Raw genomic sequence first — 25710 nt, 5'->3', positions numbered from 1 at the left:
ATGGCTGGGAACATAAACTTTGGGGATCGAAATTCATCGCTGCAGGTTGGAAATAACTACGGGACCATAACTACAGCAAACTCGCCTGAAGGGTCCGATCATCGAACCCACCGCGATAAGGCGCTTGCATCCTTGAAATTCAAAGAAATTGATTCACGGAAGTTAGAAATCACAGCATCCCTGAAGGAAACATGTGAATGGCTTCTAGTCCATAAGGATTACAAAACCTGGCTCGACGAGGAGGAACTACCTCAACACCATGGATTCTTCTGGATCAGTGGGAAGCCTGGTGCTGGAAAGTCCACTATCATGAAATTTGCATACTTGGATATGCAGGATCGATGCCAGATCAATAAAAAAAGTGGGCGTCATGATAATCCTGTCATTGCTTCATTTTTCTTCAACGCTCGTGGCGAGGACTTGGAGAAATCCGTCCAAGGGCTATATCGATCTTTGCTCATCCAACTACTTCAAGGCTTTCCTGACCTCCAGGTGGTACTGGATGATAAAGATATTATCCCTCCGGTAGACCGAGATGAAACTATTAGGTGTCCTCCTCTGAATGCGTTAAAGGACCTCCTCTATAATGCCATTACTCTTCTCGGTCAGCGCGCCCTTACTTGTTTCATTGATGCACTTGATGAGTGCGACGAGAATGATATAGCCGATATGGTTGATCATCTCGAGGATCTCACGGAGCAAGCCCTCAGCCAGAATAGCTCCTTTCGGATTTGCTTTTCCAGTCGGCATTACCCACATATTACTCTTAATCATGGCATACGGTTAACACTTGAGAGTCAGCCAGGTCACTCCAGAGACCTAGAGCTCTACATTTCGACCCGACTGAAGATCAAGGATGCTGATCTTCATCAAAAGCTAAAGTCAAGGCTGTTAGATAAAGCTGCTGGTGTTTTTCTATGGGTTGTGCTGGTTGTCCGCATCCTCAACCAGGAATACCGTCGAGCCGGCTTCAACTTGGAAAGGAGACTAGGAGAACTGCCAAGCGATTTGAGTCAATTGTTTAAAGCTATCTTGCTTCGAGACACAGAGAATCCAGAAGATCTCTTGCTTTGTATCTTATGGATACTTTACGCAAAGCGCCCTTTAAGACCCGAGGAATTCTACCATGCATTGTGGTCCGGCTTGGCTATGAAACAACAGAATCTGGTAGACAACGCGATTCCTGAGTTGTTGTCTTCATCGTCGGATACCTCTGATTCAAACGCCCTCAGCTCGGAAGAACCCGATAAGGTTACGATATATGTCATCAGTTCTTCGAAGGGTCTTGCTGAGGTAACAAGGCCTGTCCAGTCGACGAAACAGAGAACCACATATCCTAATATGGCCCAGGTGCCGTTGCCAGTGCATAGGACCACATATCCTAAGATGGCCCAGGTACCGAGACCAAAACATAGGACCGAATATACGATGCCAATGCACAGGACCACATATCCTAAGATGGCCCAGGTACCGAGGCAAATACATAGGACCGCATATACGACGCCAATGCATGGGTTGTTTCAGCAAAATGAGAATGACAGTGATCATGGCAGGAGAGTTCAGTTTATCCACGAGTCTGTTCGAGACTTCCTTATCAAAGATAAAGGACTAAACGATCTGTGGCCTGATCTCAATCTTAGTGATGAGGCCATGGCTCATGACGTGCTCAAACAATGTTGCAGATTCTACATGGACCACGAACTAAGGAAGACATGGCCTGGTGAGCCAGATCGGAGACCGGGCCCGAAATCCGGTATTGGTCAAACCCAAAAAAATCCCTGGCTTAGGTCAAAAGCCAGTGTGAACAAGGGAATAGACACGATCCCACGAGGATATGCTTTCCTAGATTATGCAACTGAATATGTCCTATCTCATGCAGAGGGTGCAGCGAAATTGGTACTACAAGATGATTTCTTATCTTCGTTTCCTCTTCTTTACTGGAAAGAAACAAGAGCCTTCTACCACGGAGGTTGGGGCGCTGAGTCTTTGCCCATTGGCCTGAAGGATGGTCTTTTTCACATATTCGCTACATATGGACTTTCTGAGCTCATTCGAACATGGCGCAGGAGAGATATAAATGTTCATGCTTTGGGGGGGGAACATCAAGCACCCACTTTTTGCGGCTCTCAGCAAGGGCCATGCCGACACAGTTGCTGCCCTTCTGAATCTTTCCAGCAGCATATATAAAGGAGTGGATATTATACGTCGGGAAGACTCCAAGTCTCCTATCCGTTCTTTTCTGGCCGGAGAAGATAGCATGACAGGAACACCACTTTCCTGGGCTGCCAGATGTGGTAGATTCGAAATTGTCGAGCTGCTACTTTCGGACAAAACAGTGCCTGTCAATGATGACCAGAATGAAGAAAACCCCGCACTCGTAGAAGCCAGCAGAAGTGGCCATACAGATATTGCGAGACTTCTTGTGGAAAGTGGAGCAGACGTCAACCATCGTCACCCACTAACCCATGCCTCTCAAACAGGCCATGGGGATATAGTGAAATTTCTCTTAGAAAAGGGAGCAGATATTCTTCACGGATCTCCACTGGCGGAAGCTGCTCGGTGGGGCCACGAGGCAGTTGTGAGACTTTTGATCAACAATGGAGCCAATGTGGATAAAGGCTGTCCGCTAAGACTTGCGTCCAGTGGAGGCCATGAAAATGTGGTGGAAATACTCATCGAGTGTGGTGCAGATATAAATACAGGACATCCACTGGCAGAGGCTTCTAAAAGAGGCCATGAAGCTGTTGTCAACATACTTCTCAGCAGAGGAGCCGATGCGAACGCTCAAGATGCAGACGGTGTTACTCCACTATTGTTTGCATCTGAAAAGAATCATGGAGGTGTCGTGAAGCTTTTGATCGACTATGGAGCAGATGTCGACCACGAAGATAACTTTGGTAACACACCGCGCCGAATGATGAGTTTGAACGCCGCCACAAAGGCCAGCGTTGCACCATGGAGCCGTGAACGTAAGAAACTTTTTCAGTAAATTTTGTTTGTGGAGCGAGCTCACCGTGCCATCTTTTTATACGACTACCAGAGAATGAAAGACAAGTTATCATACTGCTGGCAAAATATCAAGTGCATTAATTTATTAGGAAGAACCCCAATTCCAATAGAACTTTCTTGTATTTACCGACCGTCGCCGAGTTTCTCTCTCCAACGTAGGTACCTGGCCCTCAAAGTTACCCAGCTAAGGCATAATATTGTAGTAAGATAAATTACTAATCAGGAGTGCCTGATAGTGCTGTCGGCTGGTATTATTTGTGCAAATGTGCAGATATAATCTAAGTTTTCACAGCATTCTACGAACATTTCGTTCATCTTAAGGAAACTTACTAGCGCTTTACAATACTATATAGACATCGTTTTAGGGTGGCCCTCAACTTACTGCGGCCCGCCCACCTAATTGTCTACACTAAGGTCTTGGCAGTGCGGCCAGAAAAAAGTGATTGAGTGTATATCGGTCAAGCCGATTTCAAGAATGACTGCATCTCCTACTTTTTTAATATTTAGGTCTTAGGTGTTTATTCTGTGATTCGAATATTATCTAAGGCAGTTTGGCCGAGTGGTCTAAGGCGATTGACTAGAAATCAATTCTCTTCGGAGGCGGCGGTTCAAATCCGCCAGCTGTCGGTTAACATTTTGCTCTGAATTGCAATCAGGATTATTTTTGGCAAAGAAAACTAGAAAACAAGGAGGGCTCATCACATGCACTGGCAGGTTAGGTTACAGATGTATTGTTGACAAGCAACCCTATGCACAGTAATGACCCAAACTTGAAGGAAATTAGTCCTCTATCACATTGAAAGCCTACTGAATGAGCCGCTTCTATGATAATGATACTAGTATAAGTTATGATAATGTGGGCTTCCCTCTTGAAGTTGGCGCTGTCCAACTGGAGTTTTGAGGTAATATTCCAGCCACACAAGAACAATGCTTTCAGAACTACCAATATCCAGAAGAGCCACGGAAGAGCCAGACTAATATAGAGATCGCAGTAACTATATATTATCTAGGTACCTAGGTATATTTATTTTGCTAGTATGCTATCGCACTATTTCATACTAGTATAATACAACTCCGTTTTTACGGTTGCCGTATTTTCCGATATCAAACCGCACCTGCCAAATTGACCACATGATCACAAAGGGTACGAATGGATCTTTCCAGGAGAGATGGAACTACTATCCCTTGTAATCTACTCAAGCTCAAATCATCCAGAGTCTTCCTCAAGTCCAAAATATCTATTTCATTGCCCGACCTTTGAGAAAGCCCGAGATACGATCTAGTTCGAAGGCCCCGACCAGATCAACGAATCCAGCCCAACAACATGTTTTCGACGCACTCAAGAGCCTGCAATCAATCCATTGACAGAATCCGGACCTTTCTTTGCAAGACCCGAGTGGAACTTGTCTCGCTCCTCTGATTCCCCAGACCACGTATGCGCTGTTCACGAATCTTGCTATATCCCGATGTCACCTTTCCAATGTTTAACTCGGATGCGAGACGCCTAAATCGCGGCAAATATCTCAGAGAAAATAGTGACAAGAAGTCACTACAGCCATGGAGCTACTGTGAAAGGGAAAGTTCCATTAAGGCGAAGCATTTGGTGGAATTCGCGCCCTCGATCCGTCGAGACTTTCGTCCCGATCTCACCAAGAAAGCCGTTTGAAGGCTCGATACAGCGCATCCATAGATGAGAACTCGCCAAAGACAGTAATCCTACCATTGACCTCAATAAGGCGAAAACTAATGTGCGCAATCATGCAGTTGAATACATAGTCAGATCGACTAAAGACATCCTCGCCGCAGACGCGAGAGCCCGAGTTCGAGCATCGACCAGTTGAATAGCGAAGTGTAATAAGCAGCGTGCATTTGTCAAACATCCACCGATAGATGTTAGACTCGAGGTGCTTAGAATCCAGAAAGGACAGCAAGAAAGTCAATCAATCGCTGGAATCCTGCTTCAAGCTCGGCTTGATCTCAGGAATGCCCCTGCGACTGATGTGACAGGGAATCGAGGAAAGTTCGCCAAGCGTGATGAGAAAACCCCTCTTCCTCGTCCAACTGAAGCTCAGAGAATGGCCACCGCTATTGAAGTTCTCGAAGCAGAATCCAGTGGAGGCAAGAAGCGCAAGCTGGGATTGAAAGAAACTCATGCTCTCAGGGTTGCGGAAGCAGTCGTGGAGAAGGACCGTCTTGAAAAACAAACAACTAAACTTGTCCTGGCGTTGAAGAAAGAAGTTGCGATGCTCAAGGAGTGTCTGGCCAGCGAGAAAAGATGGAGTGATGCACTTGCATTGGAACTCATCAAGCATGGAAATGAAGTTCCATTCAATCCTTTCCATCGACAAGAAGTTACGGCCCTGCCTGAGAAAGACAACAAGGATATTGAAGGTGACAACGATGTTCCAGACAGAGCTCGATCTGAGGATGAGAAGGAGGACACGATGGATGATCTGTGAGAGGGAATAAGTTTCTGGAAGTTTTTGTGTCGGGCGTTATTCATTTTCGTTCTTCTTTTCATTCGACATTTTCTCGTGGCGAGAATTCATTACTGATACCCAAGGGATGTTGCGGCCACCGTTATTCTCGTTCTGCTGTTTTTTGTTACACAACCAGGCTTACGCATCGAATCACATCTGTGATTCTACGGGCTCGGGCCCCATGTGTGGTATGGTGTGGCGGGTTTTGAAGGAGTTTTCATACTTATTATTAAGGTGTCGTTAGCAACTCGTCACATGGCAGAGTTTTAGTTTTAGTTCTACCTTCCCGTTAGGGGAAGAACCTTAGCAATGCATCTATCTCTTCGTCCACTGTGTGTGCCCTGGTGAATCATCATTTTAAATACTATACGGTCCCGTCAATAGGATCGGGAGTTCTCATTCTTGGCGACCGACGCAGGGAGATCGTGAATATTGCGTACAGATGCAATTTCCAAGAAGACTACAACAACCACCGCGTTCCAGCGATGAAGTTCAGAACCAGATCCAGGCCCTCATTCAATCAAAGAGCTTCAAACATCAGTCGTTTACAGCACCCTAATGGTCTTTCTAGCAGAGGCCCCAGTTGACCAGATTTCTGAAACCAGGCCCCATAACACTGAACTGCAACAGAGAACTAGCTCAAGACGCTCCACCGGACAAGCAAGTATCGAGGACGTTGAGATTGGCCTGACCGATCCATTTACCTGTCAACTGAAGGCCCCGATTGATCAGCATCCCGAAAGCAACCCTCTAGTCTCGTGTATGCTATGGGTGTTCAAAGCGAGCGGTCGCCTTGTGGAAGCGGACGAATCGACCTTTGCTCTGGTGCGATGAAATGGGAGATTGAAACAAAGATATCAGCCAAGTCTCCAGCTAAACCTACAAAAAAGACGTCAAGCTCTACTCCAGTGCCCGCCGCTCTAGTGAATGCCTTTTACAGGCCTCCTTCTGCTATAAAGAAGACCCTCAAGACCTCCCAACAGACAACCAACCAGTCCCAGGACCGGCTCCCGGACGGCGACCTGGCTGAGATGGAAAGTGTCTACCGGAAAAAGACCAAGGGGTATTCCCCTGACTTAAAACGAACGCCTTTTTCTAGCGCACTTCATTAAGATGGATCCATCCAAGCCTTCCAAGCCTCCAAATATCAGCACATTCCCGACCCCCCATGTCTCCCACATCTCCACTGACAACCTCTCCACCCCCAACACCGCCATCCTCAGCCTCCTCTATTCAGATTTCAAAGATTTTCTTTCCACAACTGAAGGAGAAAGTTCTCTCTGCCATCAACGCCCGCAATAATGGGTACGCTGCTACCACTGCCCTAATTACATACCGGGAAGATCACGACACTGGCGCAGAAAAAGACGCCAACCATCTGGAAAACCTTCAAGAACCTGCAACTCGACGATGAGTACAGGAGTATTGAAGAAGGTTTCGAGGGCACAGACTATCTACGTTATGCCTATAGGCTTCACCTAATGGGGATGATCGCACCGGAGCAGGCTTGGCTTACGGTGTCGGACAACATACAGATGGCCAGCACATGAGAGGATACTTCCTGTCCGTTCCTGATGTTTCACTCACAGCAACTGACGAAGTGGTCATAGAGTGAGGCGATATGACAAATGTGCTAGAAACGATTTCAAATCTTCCAAAATCCTTCAAGGGAAAGGTCAACGTAACTCTGAACGATGGCGACTCTGCCGTTGCCGTTCGGAATTTCATAATACTCCATAGAACAGGACCATGTCGCTAGGATAACAGGATATTACAGAAGACGTTGGAAGAAAGCGAAAGTCTACGGGGTGATGTCACGACATTAGTTTGTTAGTCTAGTTGACCTACACCTTTTGGTCTAGCGTCACGTGTAGGTGACGAGCATATCTCCTTCCTTCTCAGAAAGAATAGAAGTTCACCTTTTACCTCCACCGTCTACAGACCCGCAGGTCCTCACAAAGAGTATGAGGATGACCAAAGAACTTTCCAGAATTCTAACCACACCCGTGAGATCGTATGAACCGGTTCATGGAAACCACTTTGAAATTTGTTTCAGTGATTTCTTGCCTTGAAAGATGAGCTTTCTATAACACCTTGAGTCGTAGCTAAGGAGAGTATAGAGCTAGCGTGGTCATCTATTGATCTATCGATCTATGTGAAGGAGGTCTGGAGTAGCAGGGGAGAATCGTACCCCCCTCATTGGAATTTTCGCTTGAAGAGGCCGTATATAGAGACAATTCAATACAGACTTCGCCTATAAATCCATATAGATTTTTAACAAATGAAATAGTATATCGTGAAGGCTGGAGTCTCTTTGTACCTTCTTGGGCCATAGTCGTTCTGCATTGTAGTATTAGAAAAAGGGGGTGTACATAGAAGTAGATGAAATTGTTGAGAGATACAAAGAAGTATTCATAGAGAAATAGGGAATAGTAAAAATATACACACGAAAGAATTTTCACACCTTGTCCTTTTATCGAGCGAAAATAATTTAAAACCCATGGATCGACCCCCGACATCAGATATGGAAACTGTATTTCAAAGTTATTTTTTTTCCAAAAGTGTACTAGTACATAAAACTGGGACTTTTGAATTATTCATTCTCCACATGATTCAAGTCTGACATTAATGATACCTGGGTAGGGTTATTCGTACTGCACGTTTAAACTTGAATCTGCTCCAGGTTCTCTCCTTTCCTAGCACAACAATCTGGTAAGACCATCTAAGTGTCGGTAATAGCTTATTAACCGAGATATTCCAAGTCTATCGATTATACTATTCTTTTGAACATTATTGAATTAGTAGGATAGTAACTATAGTGTTTGTTTAGTTACTCGATAGATGTCCTTGTTGCCTGAAGCCTGGTGCTAAACCCACTTTCGTCCGTTCGTTGCCTGACAAATCGGGCACTAATATAGGCCTTAGGCACCAAAATATTCATATTGCTTCATCTCCACTTCTCCGTACAGTCTGTACAATATCATCTATAATAGTCACCATGACCAGCTCCAGAGCCACGAGCAGTATTTTGCTAGTGTCCGTACGTCCATTGTGACACAATATGATTTTTAAATTTGGACTTTGTTAACCGAGTGTGCAACACACCAAGGCTTGACAAGGGATAGCCAGCTGGCGCGAAAATCCAGGTGAGAATGAACGCTGGATCTTTATCTAACCTAGCTGGAAAACGACGCCTGATTATTACTGAAAATTCTAGTACAGTATGATTATTTAATTATCACCGGGACCAATTCTTCTGTGGATACTTTTGCTGCATGTGAAAGAGGTAAGCATTCAAATTTGAGTTTGCTCCACTTTAAATTGGCGATCATCGGAGAGTTAATTGATCCGATCAAAGGTATATGAACAATGCCGCTGGCGCACTACCCGGCCGTCACTCATTACCCAGTTTAGTAAAGGCAGCTAAGCCTCCCGGCCAGAACAACTGCAATCATGGCAAGCTTTGTTGCAGCATTTGCGAACCCATTCAACTATATCGGTGGTGTGAGTTTCAACCCCGAAAAGGATATTCACGACTTATCTGGGAAGGTCGCGCTGGTTACAGGTGGTATGTTTGTTTTAAAATTCTTGAAATCCACTCTGTATCACCAAAAAAGGACAAAATCTTTGCAAAAGAAATTTCTAACGAGTTCCAGGAAACGCTGGGCTCGGCAAAGAAACCATCCTTCAACTTTCAAAACACAAGCCAAGCAAGATCTTTCTGGGCGCACGATCGGAATCAAAAGCCACAGAGGCTATCAAGTCCATTAAATCCTCCATATCCGCTGATGTCGAAATAATCTGGCTCCCGTTAGACTTGGCATCTTGTGAATCAGTTCAGAATGCGGCCAAACAATTCAACTCCCAGTCCGAAAGACTTGACATCCTCGTCCTCAATGCTGGAGTCATGGCTCTTCCCCCTGGGGAAACCGAATTGGGCCATGAAATCCAACTGGGAACCAACCACACCGGGCATTTTCTGTTGACCAAGCTTTTGCTACCAGCATTGCTGAAGACAGCAGAGGAACCAAATTCAGACGTCCGTGTCGTGTCGCTCGCTTCAGTCGGACACAACTATGCGCCTTGCTTCGAAACAATTCTCAACCAAGAAAAGCTCAAAAAAGTCGATACCTCTGCCCGATATGGTGCTTCAAAGGCAGCCAACATTCTGTTCGCGGCCGAACTTAGCCGGCGCCATCCGTCGATCACCTCGGTATCCGTTCATCCTGGAATAATTTTGACGGATCTATATGGCTCTATCAGCCAGCGCTCTTCTATTGTTGCTCTTGGCTCCAAGACGTTGAACTTTTTCGGGTCATCAATCGCTGAGGGGGCCTACAATGAACTATGGGCAGCAGCAGGTGCCAAGAAAGAGGAACTGGTCAATGGAGCTTACTATGTCCCTGTGGGTATTCACAAACCGCATAACAAGTATGTCCGGAGTGAGAAAATGGGAAAGGAGTTGTGGGATTGGACTGAAGCCGAACTCAGCAAAGTCAATCTCTGATCGATTACCCGACTCCCAGCTAGCCTTGGAGCTGATTGCATCTCAATGTACTTAACAAAGAATAGACTTGTAAACCCAACTGAACATACCCTTTTGCGCAATTTAATAACCAGCAATTCAGGCACTACTAAGTCCCGTTTGGCTACCTGAACATCCTATCCTGTCCATTTAGGAAAGGTACTGTATATGTATTACCACGGGGGTCAGTTCTAATCAAAATATTGTAGTAGTAAATTATACACACTTTTTGGGCAGAAGGTATATAATATAGTAGAAATAGCTGGTCTTGTGGCTTCTGCTAGTAGGACCATTGGATGCCTACTTATTCTGGTACTGAGATAGTACTGGTACATACTCGTTTACCTAACTACCTGGCGGTGAGAAAGTAGAATCCTGGTCTCCTACTGTAACCTCTCTGTATTAAGACACATACAGCCACTTTTCTAAATAGGTAGGATAGAGAGTTCAGATAGCCAAATGGGGTGTCCACTTAGTAGCTCCCAGCAATTCAGACAACTTTTCAAAATATGACGTTAGGGCCGAACATCTAGGCCATAGACGAGACACCGAACAAATTTTGTTCACTTCGATTTATTCAATTCAATTAATTGTGTACAGCAATGCCCAAAAGAATTTAAGTTTTTGCGATAAACCAGTAATTGAAGTAATTTAGTCTGTTCTGTCAACGGAGGCCACTTGCGAGTGAGCCGAGGCATCTAAGCGTGTCGCGGTCGCGGCTCAACAATCTCGCCGACAAAATTGACATCCAACAGCCATTGACCCGCTGCTATGCTTTCATTTCATAAAAGAACTCTTATAGCCTGTCAAATGATTTGAATAATACCGGATAAATCTAGCTGTCTGCCCCGTTTTAGGAAAATGAGGTCTGGCCAGACTAAATGGTGTCGTAATAGACATGACATCATACATATTTCTCATTGACTTCATGAAAATAAAGTAAGAGAGGTTAAAAGGTCGATTGATGGCCAAAAAACTTTCAACACTGATTAATTCCAATCTCTATCTTGATCATTTCGAAACAACCAATATGCCTTATCTGAAACTTCGAGACGGTGCCGAACTCTTCTACAAGGACTGGGGCAACCCCAAGGGAGAAATTGTCACTTTTTCACACGGATGGCCTCTCAGCAGCGACAACTGGGAGAGTCAGATGGTTTTCTTAGTTAATCACGGATATCGTGTGATTGCCCACGACCGGCGTGGCCATGGACGTTCAACTCAGAATTGGACTGAACATAACATGGAGATATACGTGGATGATCTTCAAGAGCTTTACAAGCATCTTGACATCAAGAATGCTATGATCGTCGGACACTCGCACGGAGGAGGCGAAGTCACTCGCTTTCTCGGGAAACACGGCACAAGCCGAGTGAAGAAAGCTGTCCTCGTTGGAGCAGTGCCACCTCTGATGTTGAAGACATCAGCCAACCCAGAGGGAACCGAAAAGTCTGTCTTTGATTCGTTCAGAGAGGCGATGAGTAAAGATCGTGCCCAATTCTTCTTGGACGTTCCGACTGGGCCTTTCTTTGGTTTTAACCGACCTAATGCGCCGAAGAGCGAGGGTCAAATTCGAAGCTGGTGGGAGCAAGGGATGAGAACGAGCTTCAAGGCCGCATATGATTCCATCAAGGACTTTTCGGAAACAGATTTCACCAATGACCTGAAGAGCATCGATGTTCCTGTTCTTGTTCTTCATGGCGATGACGACCAAGTCGTGCCTATTGGTGCAGCTGGGCTGAAGTCGGCAAAACTTCTACCGCAAGGAAAACTTAAGATCTATCCTGGAGGTTCTCATGCTATTCACAACATCAACGTTGATGAGATGAACAAAGATTTACTGGATTTCATAAAGTCTTGAGTTTGAAGAAGGAAGCAACATATACGATTTCTGCTTTTGACTTTCCGTCTTTGTTCCTGATAATGATTCCGGCGATGTTCATATTGAAACCCTCGGCCTTTTGTTACTCACTGGAAACGAATGCTTAAACCCCTCCTTAGAGAGGATAGCAAAAGCTATTCATAAAGTCATGGTGACACCATCGGTAAATTAAAAAAACACTTTTCCCATAAAATTTGGTGATTAAAAACGGTCCCCGCCTCATCTAAGCAAGAAGAGCCTATTCCGTTTCGGGACGCCGCGCATAGACTCCCACTATAAGCCGAGTATGAGTCAGACTCTTTCTTTCTTGTTTATAAAATGCTGCTTGTTTCTGAAGTAAGCGTAGAAGAAGAAACGCGACGCAGATTGTTTCCAAGTTCGAGATCAAAAACGTAGCATTTCTTGTTACGCCGGGGCCAGTGAATGCTCCACTCTCCAAAATGGCGCTACGTGACCTGCTCCGAGTCCACAAGGAGATCGAAGATGTCAACGCCGATTTCCATTCTCTCCGAACTGTTTTAAGAAATACACGAAACAAATCTAAATGGAATTTTGTCATGTTCCCCAATGACGGCGCACTTTCGCATCTCCCTCTGATCGGCGAACTTATCATCCCCGAAGATTACCCGGACTGCCCTCCTGTACTTCACCTTTTCACTCGTACTCTGCGATACAATGTTGATGTCTATCGATCCCACCTCACCAACGACAACCACAGCACGATGTGCTTTGACATTCTATCGAGTAAATCCAGGGGAGGTACCTGGGAAAATGATTACACAATATCCTGTCTGTTTGCAAGTCTGATGCAAGCTTTGGTGACACAGCGAGTGCCCCAGACTTATGGCCCCGATAAGCCAGAGTTCGTTACTATGGATAAGCTCAATGAAATAAAAAAGACCGTACATGACACTTATCGGTCGTACAAAAATCGTTTCCCTCATCTTCCTACTATACCCATGATTCACGCTGTCTCAGTCGCAGCCATGCCATTCATTTTCACACGACTCGACAATGAAACTCCACTTGATTCCCTCCATTTCCAAGCCGATGACAAGTATGTCAGCCAACCAATCTATCTTCAAGATCTCCAAAATGAACAGTCCTGGTCAACAGCCCTAGACCTACGAAACCTGCATCCAGGTGTTGTCTTCTCCGTGATACTTTCGAACAAGCGGGGAGTCGACGTTGTTGGTAAGAAAAACGATACCATATTGATTCGAAATGGTGTGACTGGAACTGCGGCAAAAAAGCGAGCAAACGAACCAATCTCCTGGTTCTACCACGGAAAGCCATTGAACGACCAGAATCTCTCCGTCTGCGTGACTGTGACTAGCGACCAGTTTGTGATCTCCTACAAGGATGACGATACCAATACCTTCATCGTTCACGGAGATACTCCTATATCAAAACTTGGAAAAGCACAAATTGGGGATGTGGCAGGTATGCCATTTTACCTGACCATTTTGTTAAAACGCAAGACCGGGGCGGAAGGGTTTATCAATGTCCTCGATCAAAAGCAAGTTGGATTCATTCATGCCAACCAAATTGGGACACCAATGACAATCCGCAGCAAATATCCAGCCTCAGTGAGCCTGACCTTGGACAATGAGCAAACAGCTCGTCTACAAGGTGTCATTGATTTCTATGGGCTGGGGCTGGACTTCCAGGTCCAAAAAAATGTCTTGTCCCCGGCAAAACATACGCTCATTTCTTCGACCGAATTTCCCAAGGAAAGATATATGAACGCGATCGATGAAATGTATACCCCACTACGTGACAAGGTGGTAGAGATGAATGTAACAGCTATCATAGCGGATAAAGACTGCGTTGCTCTTTTGACAGATACCCACCGATGCCTGGAGGATCAGGCGGAACTACCATCTTTACCGGAGAGAAGACTTTCCACTTTGATAATGCGATTACGGAATAATACTGTGATGCCGAATTGTGTCGATGAATTGCTAGGACGAGTGTCTGAGGACCCTCAAAAGGACTGGATTCATGTTGGAGACGTTCATATTAAACTGCCTCAACCGATCAAGGTGGTATGTCGGTTAAAATTTGAGTTTTGAGAGTTGGATTTCGGACGCAGAACAATCATACTATCTAATTCAACTCGACTTTGCTAATAGGAATATTTTCAAAAAACTGAAAAGGATGGAAGATGATCATCATTTTCCAAAGTTCTTTCTTCAAAAAAGTCAAATATGCGATGCAGCTTCAAAAGAGTTTCATCTACCTACTAGTAGAAGGCAACCTACCTAAATTGCTTCGTCTTGAAGACAGCCCCTCGCACTGATCCATTGATTTGGAAAAATGATATTTTAATATGGAAAGTCAGACAATTAGCAATTTTGGACATCTGGAAGCTGTGCAAAATGATCCCACAAAACGCATGCACATGTCTAACCATGTTAAATACCTCATTCCAAGAAGGTCTGAATAATCCCAACATTACTAGCCACATGCTCCCGCAGTTTGATTACACCGTCATCTCGTGCGGAAGTGTTAGGTTGCACGTACTTCCACTTTGGCTCGGGGTTGGAAGCTACAATTTTCCTCCAAGACTCCAAGACTTCATCTACGACGCTCAGGCCCTCATAGAAAGGGCGGCATGCATCAAAGTCAGCCGTAGAGCGCCATATATGAATCTTGCAGAGTATCTGGCCTATCACTGGTCTGCCATGGGGGATGATTTTGGAGCGAGCGACATGAAGAGACAGCTTCTTATTCACCACGTCGTGCTCAACTGTGAGGACTTCATCCCCGTTATGTAAGATGTCATTCAATATCGTGAACAGTGCCTTGGAAGGGTAAGACCGTCAGTTAGACTCAGAAAGCCAATGTTCCATTACTGTTGACACATCAATATCTCACCTGATCAGGATCACCTCTCCAAGTTTGATGCCCAACATCGTAACTACGAATCTCACGTAGCCCTTCAACTCCAATGAGAAGATAGGGATAGTAAATGACATTCATTAGCTCTTTCAATCTTCGCTATTCTTTTTGAGCTGATAGTGGGAATACTCACGATCATCTGCTGTTGGCAAACTGTTTTCAGTATAACCAAAGATAGGCAGAATATCCTTGTTGTCGATGAAGTAGTACGAAAAAAGAAAGGCTCTGCACTCTTCAACCGATGGAGCTAAATTTCCGAACACTGTTCCCCAGGTCTCCTTTCGCTTGTACCAACGTTGAATAGCTTTCTCTGTTACGGGACTAATCGGAGGATTCACATGGTTGAAATTGAACTCTCCTGGGGCAGTTTCAGCGAGTATTTTCCCACTTCCATGCCCCAGGAGTTCGTGTATCAATGTGAGGGTGAAACGAATTGTATGGGCGTGTTTCATGTATGAATCTGCCTCTGAGGGGTGCACGTAATAGCATGGATGGCCAGGGCTACTGTTAAGCGTCAATCTGTTGCCATAAATGATGTTTTTCACTCCGTAGTTTTTCCCATCATCAAAATTCTGAATATTTAGTTATCAATCCCATTTAATATCATTTTCACACCAGAATGGCTGACGACGTTGATGTTAAAGGCTTCCTAGATATCAAAAGCCACCGAGGCAAGAGCTAGATATCGTTAATATGTACTTATAAGTAGAGACAGAGGCTTTAATACCTACAGTGAAGAATTGCGAAATCTGGAACCTGTAATTCGCTATACTCAAATGGCCCCTTTCCATTATCTTCACCTGGTATAGCCTATGGGAGAATTTGGAGAAACTCTGTGAATCGAGTAATCAGCTGGCTCATCTTCTTTGATTCATCAGCGTCTGCGATACCGACTGCGGCTAGCCAGTCAGTTCTTGCACCACCAGGGTCACGGTAGATGAACATGAAACCCGAAGCATGCTTAATTCGAGGTGCTTTACCTTTTGCCCATGCTTTAGGGCATTTCGAAATGTAACTTTGTAGTCCACAGTGCGGAAGAAATCAATAAGATAGGAAAGTGCTACCTCTTTATTAGCTGTGATGGCATATTTGCGTGCTTCTGTGAGCTCCAGTCGGATACTTTCCATTTATTTGGAATGATCACCACGCCGTAAAAATGCCTTGGCCGAGCTTTGGTCTCCAATCTGGAGGTCCCTGTATGGAAGTGGCTCAGGATCCGTTTCTGCAGAAGCTTGCAAAATTTCAAAGCAAGCGCGGGTCTCGAGGCCTGAGAGAGTATTGCAGGTGTACTTCAGAATTCGTGTGTTATCTGGGTCAATACCGAACACCAGTGGCAACCGTCAAAAATGCTCATAAAAGCATTCTGTACACGCGATGTTCGATACTAAAGTCTAGCTTTGCGGTGGGAATATTCCAGATCGGGTTGAAAAACAATAATTCCTAAGCACGGAGCCTCCATCCGGTGAGAGAGGTTTCGGGGGAACTTGACAGCCTCGAAAAAATGCAATGAACTTAAATATAGCCCCCGTCTGTGCGGTCGCTTATATAGAAGTGCAGGCATAGGTTTAACTTCCTTTTGGTGCAGTCAATCTTCAGCGATATCATCTCTATAATATGTCCAAAGTACCCCATAAAACTCTAATTGGTAACAACTTGAACGCCCAGGGGCTGCCCTTTTTTTTCTCTAGGTGGGCTAGATCCATCATGGGCCTAGGATCACGATGAGAAAGTACCATGAGTGGCGCTAGTCTCCCCATGCATTAGACTAGCACTGTGACAGCGGGATACCCGAGCCAACGAGAAGAAGCGGAAGTTCTCATCAAGCGAGCCGGGAGAACACGAAGCTTTCCTACGAGACTCCGCCGTTTTGACAGGTGATATGTCGACTGCACAGACACTGATCGACAAAATTGTACTACATAAGTCTTCGAAAACTAAGCCACGGTGTGGACCCCTCTCCCCAAAAATGATGTGTTCTACAGTGAAACTCTTCCACCTCTTGAATTAAGCTTAGCTTAGACAATAAAGTTAAGCCTAGTGCAAAAGTGAGGCGTTGTGGCGCTCTGGAGTCGGACCTGAATTTCATCTCATTCCGGCAACAGTTGCCTACGCCAATGATTTTGCCCTCGCACAAGTACATTTACATGCGGCTTTAGGCCGATCCTCATGTACTTCGTTTATGACCAATCATTTGCTTCCGATGACTGTTACTTGTAACATCATTAATGTCCTCACTTGTACTTATGTCGCCGACCCATCACAATCTGTGCTTAAACCTCTTCCTGATTTTCTTCTTTCAGAAACACCAGAGCAACATCATACTGCCCTTATATCTAGATGATGCAACCACTTTTCGCGTAGGTAGATTTCGTAGCAGCGATCCCTGAGAAACTCTGACCTTTGTTTTTCTTCCATTTCCTCAAGGGCTTCAAGTCTTGCCGGAGTCATAAAATTCAAAATGATGGGTGGTAAAGGACCTCGTTCGATCGCGGTCATGTGGGTGATGACATTCCTCTCTTTGGTTTTAGTCCTGCTCAGGCTGTATACAAGAGTCTATGTTGTCAAAGCAGTCGGGATAGACGATCATGTCTTCAACCTGGCTTGGGTATGTTATTCCTCCCCTTAACATGGAGTAAAAGGCAACTTGAAGATACAATTCCTAGGTACTGAATTATCTATAGGTTTTCTTGTTGTTGTACACGATATTCATGACAAATTCAGCACTTTTTGGATTCGGACAGCCTATAACGGACTTACAGATTGATTCGGCTGCCAAAGCTGTGTACTGGGAGATGATTGGCCAGACATTTGCAGTATGGGGGATGGCTATTGCGAAGATTTCACTCGGCCTTTTCCTCCTTCGCATTGTCGTAAAGCAGTGGCATCGAATCTCCATCTGGTTCTGCATGATGACTTTGGCTGCTATCTCAGTAACGACAAGTATTACTTTCTGGCTTCAACGCTTCCCGGCTGAGTCTATTTACGATCCGCGCGTGCCAGGCCGCACTTTATTGTCTATCACGCCTTTTGCACTTGCACTTGGGAGTAAGTGACCTTATTCTGCGGATAAAATATCCGATGGTATAAATATCGGCTGACGAACGATGTTATTTTGATCTAGTTTGGTGTGCTGTTGTGGACTTCTACCTTGCCGTTCTTCCATGGATATTTATTTGGAATTTAAACATGAAATTTAAGGAGAAGATGTCGATTGCGATAAGTTTGAGCCTAGGTTTCATGTGTGTTGCCTTGAAATTACCAATTGCGAGGATATTGACTAATCTTTGTTCATAGAGCCTGTGCTTGCGGAATTATTCGATCAATCGATATTGTGGGTATGAACAGTAGCAATTACACTGGTTAGTAACTCTTTCCGCTATCGATTTTGATCTCATCATGCTGATTATTATTTACTTTCCTCTTAACTAGAAGCTACTGTTGGTCTTATTGTTTGGTCGGCCGTCGAGTTGGCAGTCACCCTTATCTGTGTTGGTATTCCCACAGTCCGGCCCCTCTATCGTGTCATCGTCCATGGATCGAAACCGGAAAGCTCGGATGAAAGATATAACCAGCAACCCGGATCAGATCATTCGTCACGGTTCCGCATGCGAAACTTGATGAAAGACAATAGTTTGTTCAGCATGACACATGAGGGACAAACAGAGTCATATATCACCCGCAATGATAATAGGAGTGACGAAGAGGTTTTGGTGGGTGAGAATGGAATCACCCGCGATGGCATTATTGTGCGGGAGGATGTGACTGTGGAAATGGGAAAACGATATTGATCAAATTCATGATGACGAAAAATATTTTTATTTTGTTTCTGCTAAATACAGCAAATTTTTGAAGGTTATTAACACGAGAACCGGGGCCGACCCCCGTTTCGATACTGCCATAGCCTACTAAGATCGCGAGTTTTCAACTTGGCCTGTAGATCCGCCCCGTTGATACCTATATCCCCTTCCCATTCTGTATTCACACGTGATGTCAACACTGGGCTAAAATTGAGTATCTGCGTCTCCTTTTGGTCTGAATCAAGGTTGTTGAGAATAAGGTGCGGTACCCTTGATTCTGCTTTCGTTTCGTATTGACCAGGCTCCTTCAAAACCGCATTCAAATCCATAAAATCACCTTCTCGAGGGTCTCTCGTAAAACTGTTGGTTTTATCAAGAGGAAATATCGTGTCAAGATAGTGTTGGTTTAACTGATGTCCTGACCTTGGATTCACGAATACCTTACCCATAAAGCGGTTCTCGAGGTGATTTTCGGGTGCCTTCTTCGTAAAGTTAAGCACTCCAAATCGGCTCGCAAAGTCGTATCTGTTCGCATAATGCTCTATATGCCGAATTGCACGGTCGTGTCCTGGCGTTATCTGTATCATATTTTCTGTCGACTCAGAGTTCACACCGTGCGAGATGACTTGTCGATATGGATTGTTAAAATGGTTGGCTATGGAGCCAAATGTGTATATCTCAAGGTATTGCAAGAGGTCCTGAGGAACTTCGTTGAGAAGCCAGTCCAAGATCATTCCACCCTCTATACCACCCTGAGAGTGGAGGATGAAAACTACTTTTTTAACCCCTTTGCGGTAGAGAGCCTTTTTGACCAGTGCGTAGCATTCGCGAACATCTGAAGTTGCATATAGCATAGATCTTTGAATAAGACACTGAATGATATCGAAGACGACACCAGAACTTCTTCAAGTTAGTTCGATGGTTTATGAGATGGGAAAGATGAAACATACGTCTTGTTATGAACACCCACAATGGGACGATGAAACGTTCGAGCAAGACGATCGACATTATTCTGTAGCCAGTTTTTTCTGTCTTCATGGTTAATTCTGGAATCAGTTTAGAAGTACATGTAATGTAGCCTTACCCAACACAGATCCCGTTCAGAAAAATCCAGTACTCATCATCGTATCTTGCCCAACCTCTTGACTGTTCATCATTGGTTGATTTGAGACCTTCTTTAGGGATACCTCGATTCAAAAATTCGCATATGATATAGTTCACAACGAGGAATATTGAAATATAAGAAAAGAAAACTAAGACTGGGAGGTAAAGTGAAAAGAGCAAGGAAACCAAGAACGCAATCTGCAGCACAAAAAGTACGCAATGAAGAAGAATATCTAAGATATTCGGCAGAGATGGATAAAGTTCACATAATGGACCCGATGCCCAAGGGGTCAAAGGTAGAAATATGAAGGGCAGATACAGAATGTTGCGAAAAAAGAGGCGAAGATCAGAGGTAAACAATTGCCAGGGCGATCCAGTATATGTTGGAATATGCTCCGAAGTCTCATCAAAAGACCTGGTGAGAATCTCAATAGGTCGACCAGGCATGTTGAATTTTATGAGAGCGATCCACGCCTTCAAAATACCATTGAATTAATCTTGGAGGGATTTAACTTCTTTTGTATGTACTTTATATGCTCGACAATAAGGACAAGTGTCTGGAACGCGATCTAATCAGGTCTGTGGTAGTGAGCAAGGTAATCGGGGAAATTTACCCAAGAATGTGGCACTTTGGGACAAAGCGCAACTTAATCGATGACGCCTTGACACGTTAGAAAATAGATTCGGGAATTATCAGGCGAGCAAGGCTTCAATGAGAATGGTGGCCCTGTGCCATAACTGTGCATCCGAGAATTTGTTTCGTGACATCCCGCTGATTTTCACATGAATAAGTCGTCTTAGATAAACAGTGAGTGTGAGTCTCTCAGCTGCCAAGATCTCGGACTTCGTATATGGCTGCGCCACTATTTGTCTCTCCTCGTACTGCGACATTCTTCCTACGAGCAGCGATGCCAAGATTGCATAATTAGGCCGCCCACTCAGAGTAGCAAATTGGCATAATTGAAAATGAGGGTACGCTCACATGTCATAAACCAGCTGAATCGTAGATTTGCGGTACCCCGTAAGCTGCAGGTAAGGCCAAGTCTATTAGAATGCGGTGCTGCATTACTTGTTATATATGCGATATTTACCTGGCCTCACGCAACGACCAAACATCGTTTTATATGGGCCCGGTAAATTCCAGACTGTTCAAATATAGTTTAACTTCTAGATAGCATAGATACATAATACATAATACATATATATTACTTGAACCGCTCAATTTTTTTCCCATTGAATGTAGACCATTTGCGGGAATTTTACTGATACTTGAACTATCTGGCTACCATGCCAAGGCGTTTCATGGCACCGGTTCTGGACCAAAACTAACTGTGTTTCTCATAGTTCATTAAGCCCAATCACCTTATCAAGCTAAGCCGATCAATGATTGTTGGCCTGAAGTAAGTACAGTATAGTATTTAGGTATGTGGCGCTGTCTTACGGGTTATGTGGGTTTCCAAGAAATCTATGGCGTTGTTCCAAGGTTCACTGATAAAAGATGGGGGGGGGCCTAGATCCTCGCCAGATATGATGCACCGTCATAATCGGCCACTTCCCGGGCGACTATCGAATGCATTTGACATCTTCAAGAATACTTAAAGCATCTATTGGAATGTGCATCTGGTAGCCATCTTAATTCTGGTTACAATCCATCCCCAGAACCTTCCTGGCTTCTCTTCCACTGATCGCATTCACGTCTCGACGGGTGAATAACATGCCGCTACTTCCGAAAGACGATGACTCGACCCGTAACAGCAATAATGGAGTGAATGGAGTGAATAAACAAGATTCGAATGCTATTCCAAAAGCCAATGCGAGCCCCACATATGACACGGCCTATGAAAATGGCCCTCAACTTTCCTCAGTTAGGGCATCCACACAAGAAAAAAACGGAAAGAGCAGGATCAGAGACAAGTATGAAGCTTTCCCACGAATCTCTCTGCCTGTGGAGCTCATGCGAAGCTCCTACGATGTTGTGGTGATAGGATCGGGCTATGGGGGTGGTGTTGCTGCGAGCAGGATGGCACGTGGAAGGCAGAGCGTTTGCGTCCTGGAGCGAGGCAAAGAGAGGTGGCCTGGTGAATTTCCCGAGACCACAGTAGATACGCTCAAAGAACTCCACGTCAGCGGTGAGTTTGCGCCGGGGGATCGGAGAGGCATACCTGGAAAATTGGTCGACAAAGGAAAGCCAAATGGTCTCTACCAATTTGTGGTTGGAGAGGGACAGAATGTATTTCTGGGAAATGGGCTAGGTGGGACGAGTTTGTTAAACGCAAACGTCTTCTTGAAAAGCCATCCGGATGTACTGAACATGGAAATCTGGCCGGAAGAGTTGAGAGGAAAGAGCTCATGGGAGAAATGTCAGTTCAAGAATTGTGCCCTCGACTTATTTTCTTTTGACTGACATGGCCTAGATTACGAACGTGCGAGGCAGGTTTTGGAACCAGTCGAATATCCAATCAGCTTTCCTGAACTCGCAAAAGCGAATTTATTGAAAAAGCAAGCGGAGCTGATGGGATGGAGCGATAAGTATTATCGCGTGCCACAGACAACCCGGTTCGAAGACGGCCCAAATTCAACAGGAGTTTACATGCGAGCCTCACAGCTGACAGGAATGGACGCCACTGGAATCAATGATGGAAGTAAATCCACTACCCTGGTGAATTACATGAGTGATGCATGGAACTGGGGAGCTGAGATATTCTGCAACTGCGAAATTCGATACGTCACAAAGGCACCAGAAGATCGGGGAGGCTACATCGTGTATTTCGCGTGGCATTCTTGCAACCGAGATCGATTTACGACATTCTTTGATGATCTCATGTGGGTTCACGCGAAGAAGCTTGTATTTTTTGGCGCTGGGAGCATTGGAACAACAGAAATCCTGCTACGGAGTAAACAGATGGGCCTCGATATCAGCGATGACCTCGGGTCTGAAATGAGTGGGAACGGTGACATGTTGGGGTTCGGGTGAGGTCCAGCGTCCATCTTATTCAGACACATGCTAAAGCTCTTCAAATAGATACAACACCGACTTTGAAGCTAATACTATCGCTCGTTCTATCCCTTCACCAGATAGGCCAGTCGGACCATGTATAACATCAGTTCTGGATCTTCGAGACCAGGCAAATCCCCTCGATGGCTTTGTGGTTGAAGACTGTGCGATTCCTCAGGCTCTATCTCCAATCATGTTTTCCATGATGGAGCATTTGCCTACATCTCGATTTTCAACCGATAATATACTCGAAAGAATCACCAAAGCTCCTAGTCGAATAAAAGGGAAGCTACTCGGGCCATATTTTGTCGACGGGAGCGTGCAGAAGACCGCTGTTTATTTGATCATGTCGCATGATAGTAAGTTTCGAGCCTTTCAACTGTCATTTATGATCCAGGAGATGATAGTTCGGGATCTAACTATACTTAGGTAGTCAAGGGAGGATGGAACTGAAGAACGACAAACCAGTGTTGACTTACTCCGGCGTCGGCAGGTCCAAGTCGGTTTCCCGGATACATGAGATATTGAATGCAATGACCACCTCTGTTGGCGGAAGATTTGTCGAGAACCCTGCATGGTTACTGCTTGGAAAGCAGGAGATTACCGTACATCCTATGTGAGTAAGCAGTGGATTCAGTCGTCCTAAATGTAGAGGGTTACTTGCTGAGACATTTCAGTGGTGGAGCACGCATCAGCAAAGACAACAGCGGTAATAATGGGGTCGTGAATCATATGGGAGAGATCTTCCAAGGTAACACAGAAAATAAGCATCGCGGGCTCATCGTTTGTGATGGATCTGCCATTCCTGCAGCTGTCGGTGTCAATCCCTTTGCCACAATCACAGCTTTTGCAGAAAGATCAGTGGAGCTTGTTGCCCGGGACCACGGCATCAGCGTGGATCTCGAAACGAAAAATGGTAATTATGAATCCGGAAACCCGATTTCTTTTGCTTTCTACTAGTATGTCCGTGCCATCTATTTGCTGACAGTTTACAAAAGGCCTTTTGGATATGTTTGGAAAGCCCGCACACCCGTTCCCGAAGAGCCCAGATATAGAGGACCTCGAGAGTAGAATTGCACAGGCTGCCGAAAACAGCACTCCTGGCTTGATTTTCTCCGAGGTAATGTCGGGTTTCATATACGCAGGTGCTGATGTCGGTGACTTTGATGTTGCTGCAAAACGCGCTCGAGGGCGATGCGAATCGGCGCGGTTCCTTCTCAGTACAAGATCTTGGGATACTAATCAACGTAAGTGAACTAAAAGTGGACAAATGTCTCTAGATAATGGAATACTAAATGAACAGTGCTAAATGATGATCAACATTCGGCTACTTTGACTGGTACCTTCTCATCAAGCGCACTAGGGGGTATCTTTATGGTTCTTCGCGGAACTTTCCGATTGTTCAATCAAGATCCGCGTCAGCCTGAGACGGCGAACCTGACATACGACTTTGACATGATATCTCCCGCGGGAAGAATATTACATTTCAATGGTTTCAAAGTTGTCAACAGTGCTGCATATTTAAACCCCGTCGAGACCTGGAGACAGACAACCACACTATACGTGACAATCACAGATAGAGCCCACGAGGTTGTTGGTAGAGGTACTCTTCATATACAACCATCAGACTTCTCTCAAGAACTGCACACTTTTGAGCCAACTGGTCGGAACATTTTGAGTCAGATCGGATCAGGACTTGGATTTCTTGGGTACTTCACAAAGGCCCTCAGTGTTGCGTTCTTTTCGCCTCTCGGTAAGCTTCAGTGGCCGTCAACGGGCGTCAATATTACTCGGGGAGAAACGCGCTACTCGTCAACAATTCAGACCGTTGCGTCCGATGGAGTCAAATCGACAATGTTGATGTGGAATCCCATTGCGAATAATAAAGAGATTGTCGGGAAAGCACCAACAATTCTCTTCATTCCTGGGGCAGCTGTCGATCATACCATCTTCGCCCTTCCTACGATCAAGAAGAATGCCATTGAATATTTCCGTGAAGCAGGATACCGTGTTTATTGTGTCATCCATCGTATCGGTCGGACTCCTGTCGCCAAAAAGGGGTACACTCCTTATGACACACGACGGGATGTCCATGCGGCTCTGGCTCATATTCGCAAGCTGAGCGCCACTTCCGACTCAGAGAACGTCGCAAAGACTTATGTGATAGCACATTGTGCGGGGTCGGCCGCGCTCGCATGTGGCTTACTCGATGGCACGATTCCTGCCGATTGGATAAAGGGAATCACAGCCTCTCAGGTCTTCATGACCCCAAAATTTGGGAAGGTCAACAGCTTGCTGTCACGAATTCCCACGTCGATGTACAGTGGTATCATCGGCTCATACTGGGACTGCTCCAGTAGTAAAAATGACAATCTCATACAAAAGTTCTTAAACCAAGCCTTGCGATTCTACCCGGCAGGCGATGCCCGCGAATCGTGTCGGTCGGTTGTGTGTCATCGAAGTGAATTTGTATTTGGCCGGTAAGGTCTAGATCACGACATACTATTATTTTGCTAAAACAGACATTGACTAAGAATATTATAGCCTTTGGCCCCATGAGAAGTTGAACGAGGAGACACATTCGCAACTTGAGCGGTTTTTGGGAGGCATTTCCATGACCACTTTAGACTGGCTCACGAAGAGCGGATCTGTGGGTTCCGTGACCACAAATGGACCTGCATTCACGGAACTTGTCACACCAGGAAATCTTAAACGTCTGAAGGGTATTCCTATCCTGTTCCTCTCGGGGTCCGAAAATGTGGTGTTTGTCCCAGAGAACACGGATAATTCTTATACCACTCTTTGCAACACACATGGAAGAAAATGGTATGAACGAGAGGTCTTTCAGGGACGAGGCCACTTGGATCATTGGATGGGATCAACTGCATATGAAGATGTTTATCCGAGGGTAAGGCGACATGTCGATATGTTATTGCTGGATTAATTTGAATGAACGACGACACACCGGGCGAGACACGAATAATTATGCCCTGGAAATATTTTAGTGTCGCGCA

At 45.1% G+C, this 25710-nt stretch overlaps 10 protein-coding genes across 10 annotated transcripts; 9 read left to right on the top strand and 1 right to left on the bottom strand.

Moving 5' to 3' along the window:
• N7533_011356 (Pfs NACHT and ankyrin domain protein) lies at window positions 1-2187 on the top strand (the record flags this gene model as incomplete). The annotated part of the gene is made up of 1 exon (XM_057108006.1): window positions 1-2187. One exon carries the CDS (start codon window positions 1-3, stop codon window positions 2185-2187), a length of 2187 nt encoding a protein of 728 aa, XP_056955384.1.
• A 70-nt stretch (window positions 2188-2257) lies between these two features.
• On the top strand, window positions 2258-2989 carry N7533_011355 (ankyrin repeat domain-containing protein; the record flags this gene model as incomplete). Its single annotated transcript, XM_057108005.1, has 1 exon — window positions 2258-2989. One exon carries the CDS (start codon window positions 2258-2260, stop codon window positions 2987-2989), a length of 732 nt encoding a protein of 243 aa, XP_056955383.1.
• Window positions 2990-5084: 2095 nt separating this feature from the next.
• Window positions 5085-5468, top strand: N7533_011354 (uncharacterized protein; the record flags this gene model as incomplete). Its single annotated transcript, XM_057108004.1, has 1 exon — window positions 5085-5468. One exon carries the CDS (start codon window positions 5085-5087, stop codon window positions 5466-5468), a length of 384 nt encoding a protein of 127 aa, XP_056955382.1.
• A 579-nt stretch (window positions 5469-6047) lies between these two features.
• On the top strand, window positions 6048-6903 carry N7533_011353 (uncharacterized protein; the record flags this gene model as incomplete). Its single annotated transcript, XM_057108003.1, has 3 exons — window positions 6048-6314; window positions 6380-6552; window positions 6618-6903. 3 exons carry the CDS (start codon window positions 6048-6050, stop codon window positions 6901-6903), a joined length of 726 nt encoding a protein of 241 aa, XP_056955381.1.
• A 2039-nt stretch (window positions 6904-8942) lies between these two features.
• N7533_011352 (uncharacterized protein) lies at window positions 8943-9996 on the top strand (the record flags this gene model as incomplete). The annotated part of the gene is made up of 2 exons (XM_057108002.1): window positions 8943-9057; window positions 9146-9996. 2 exons carry the CDS (start codon window positions 8943-8945, stop codon window positions 9994-9996), a joined length of 966 nt encoding a protein of 321 aa, XP_056955380.1.
• A 1048-nt stretch (window positions 9997-11044) lies between these two features.
• On the top strand, window positions 11045-11875 carry N7533_011351 (alpha/beta fold hydrolase; the record flags this gene model as incomplete). Its single annotated transcript, XM_057108001.1, has 1 exon — window positions 11045-11875. The coding sequence occupies one exon, from the start codon at window positions 11045-11047 to the stop codon at window positions 11873-11875; it is 831 nt and encodes a 276-aa protein (XP_056955379.1).
• Window positions 11876-12336: 461 nt separating this feature from the next.
• On the top strand, window positions 12337-13971 carry N7533_011350 (ubiquitin-conjugating enzyme E2 variant; the record flags this gene model as incomplete). The annotated part of the gene is made up of 1 exon (XM_057108000.1): window positions 12337-13971. One exon carries the CDS (start codon window positions 12337-12339, stop codon window positions 13969-13971), a length of 1635 nt encoding a protein of 544 aa, XP_056955378.1.
• Window positions 13972-17258: 3287 nt separating this feature from the next.
• Window positions 17259-18164, top strand: N7533_011349 (uncharacterized protein; the record flags this gene model as incomplete). Its single annotated transcript, XM_057107999.1, has 4 exons — window positions 17259-17405; window positions 17560-17845; window positions 17922-18039; window positions 18095-18164. 4 exons carry the CDS (start codon window positions 17259-17261, stop codon window positions 18162-18164), a joined length of 621 nt encoding a protein of 206 aa, XP_056955377.1.
• A 492-nt stretch (window positions 18165-18656) lies between these two features.
• Window positions 18657-20148, bottom strand: N7533_011348 (uncharacterized protein; the record flags this gene model as incomplete). Its single annotated transcript, XM_057107998.1, has 3 exons — window positions 18657-19500; window positions 19548-19625; window positions 19682-20148. The coding sequence occupies 3 exons, from the start codon at window positions 20146-20148 to the stop codon at window positions 18657-18659; spliced, it is 1389 nt and encodes a 462-aa protein (XP_056955376.1).
• Window positions 20149-21084: 936 nt separating this feature from the next.
• On the top strand, window positions 21085-25640 carry N7533_011347 (FAD/NAD(P)-binding domain-containing protein; the record flags this gene model as incomplete). The annotated part of the gene is made up of 9 exons (XM_057107997.1): window positions 21085-21101; window positions 21361-22061; window positions 22116-22671; window positions 22724-23055; window positions 23126-23312; window positions 23374-23612; window positions 23695-23943; window positions 24000-25176; window positions 25241-25640. 9 exons carry the CDS (start codon window positions 21085-21087, stop codon window positions 25638-25640), a joined length of 3858 nt encoding a protein of 1285 aa, XP_056955375.1.
• Window positions 25641-25710: the final 70 nt, after the last annotated feature.

Source organism: Penicillium manginii (assembly GCF_028828005.1).
Source record: "Penicillium manginii strain IBT 31320 chromosome Unknown utg000008l:1.0-3226943.0:1.0-3228205.0, whole genome shotgun sequence".
Taxonomy (NCBI): Eukaryota; Fungi; Ascomycota; class Eurotiomycetes; order Eurotiales; family Aspergillaceae; genus Penicillium; species Penicillium manginii.
Note: the sequence above shows the minus strand (reverse complement) of the source record. Positions and strands in the feature narration are given on the sequence as shown.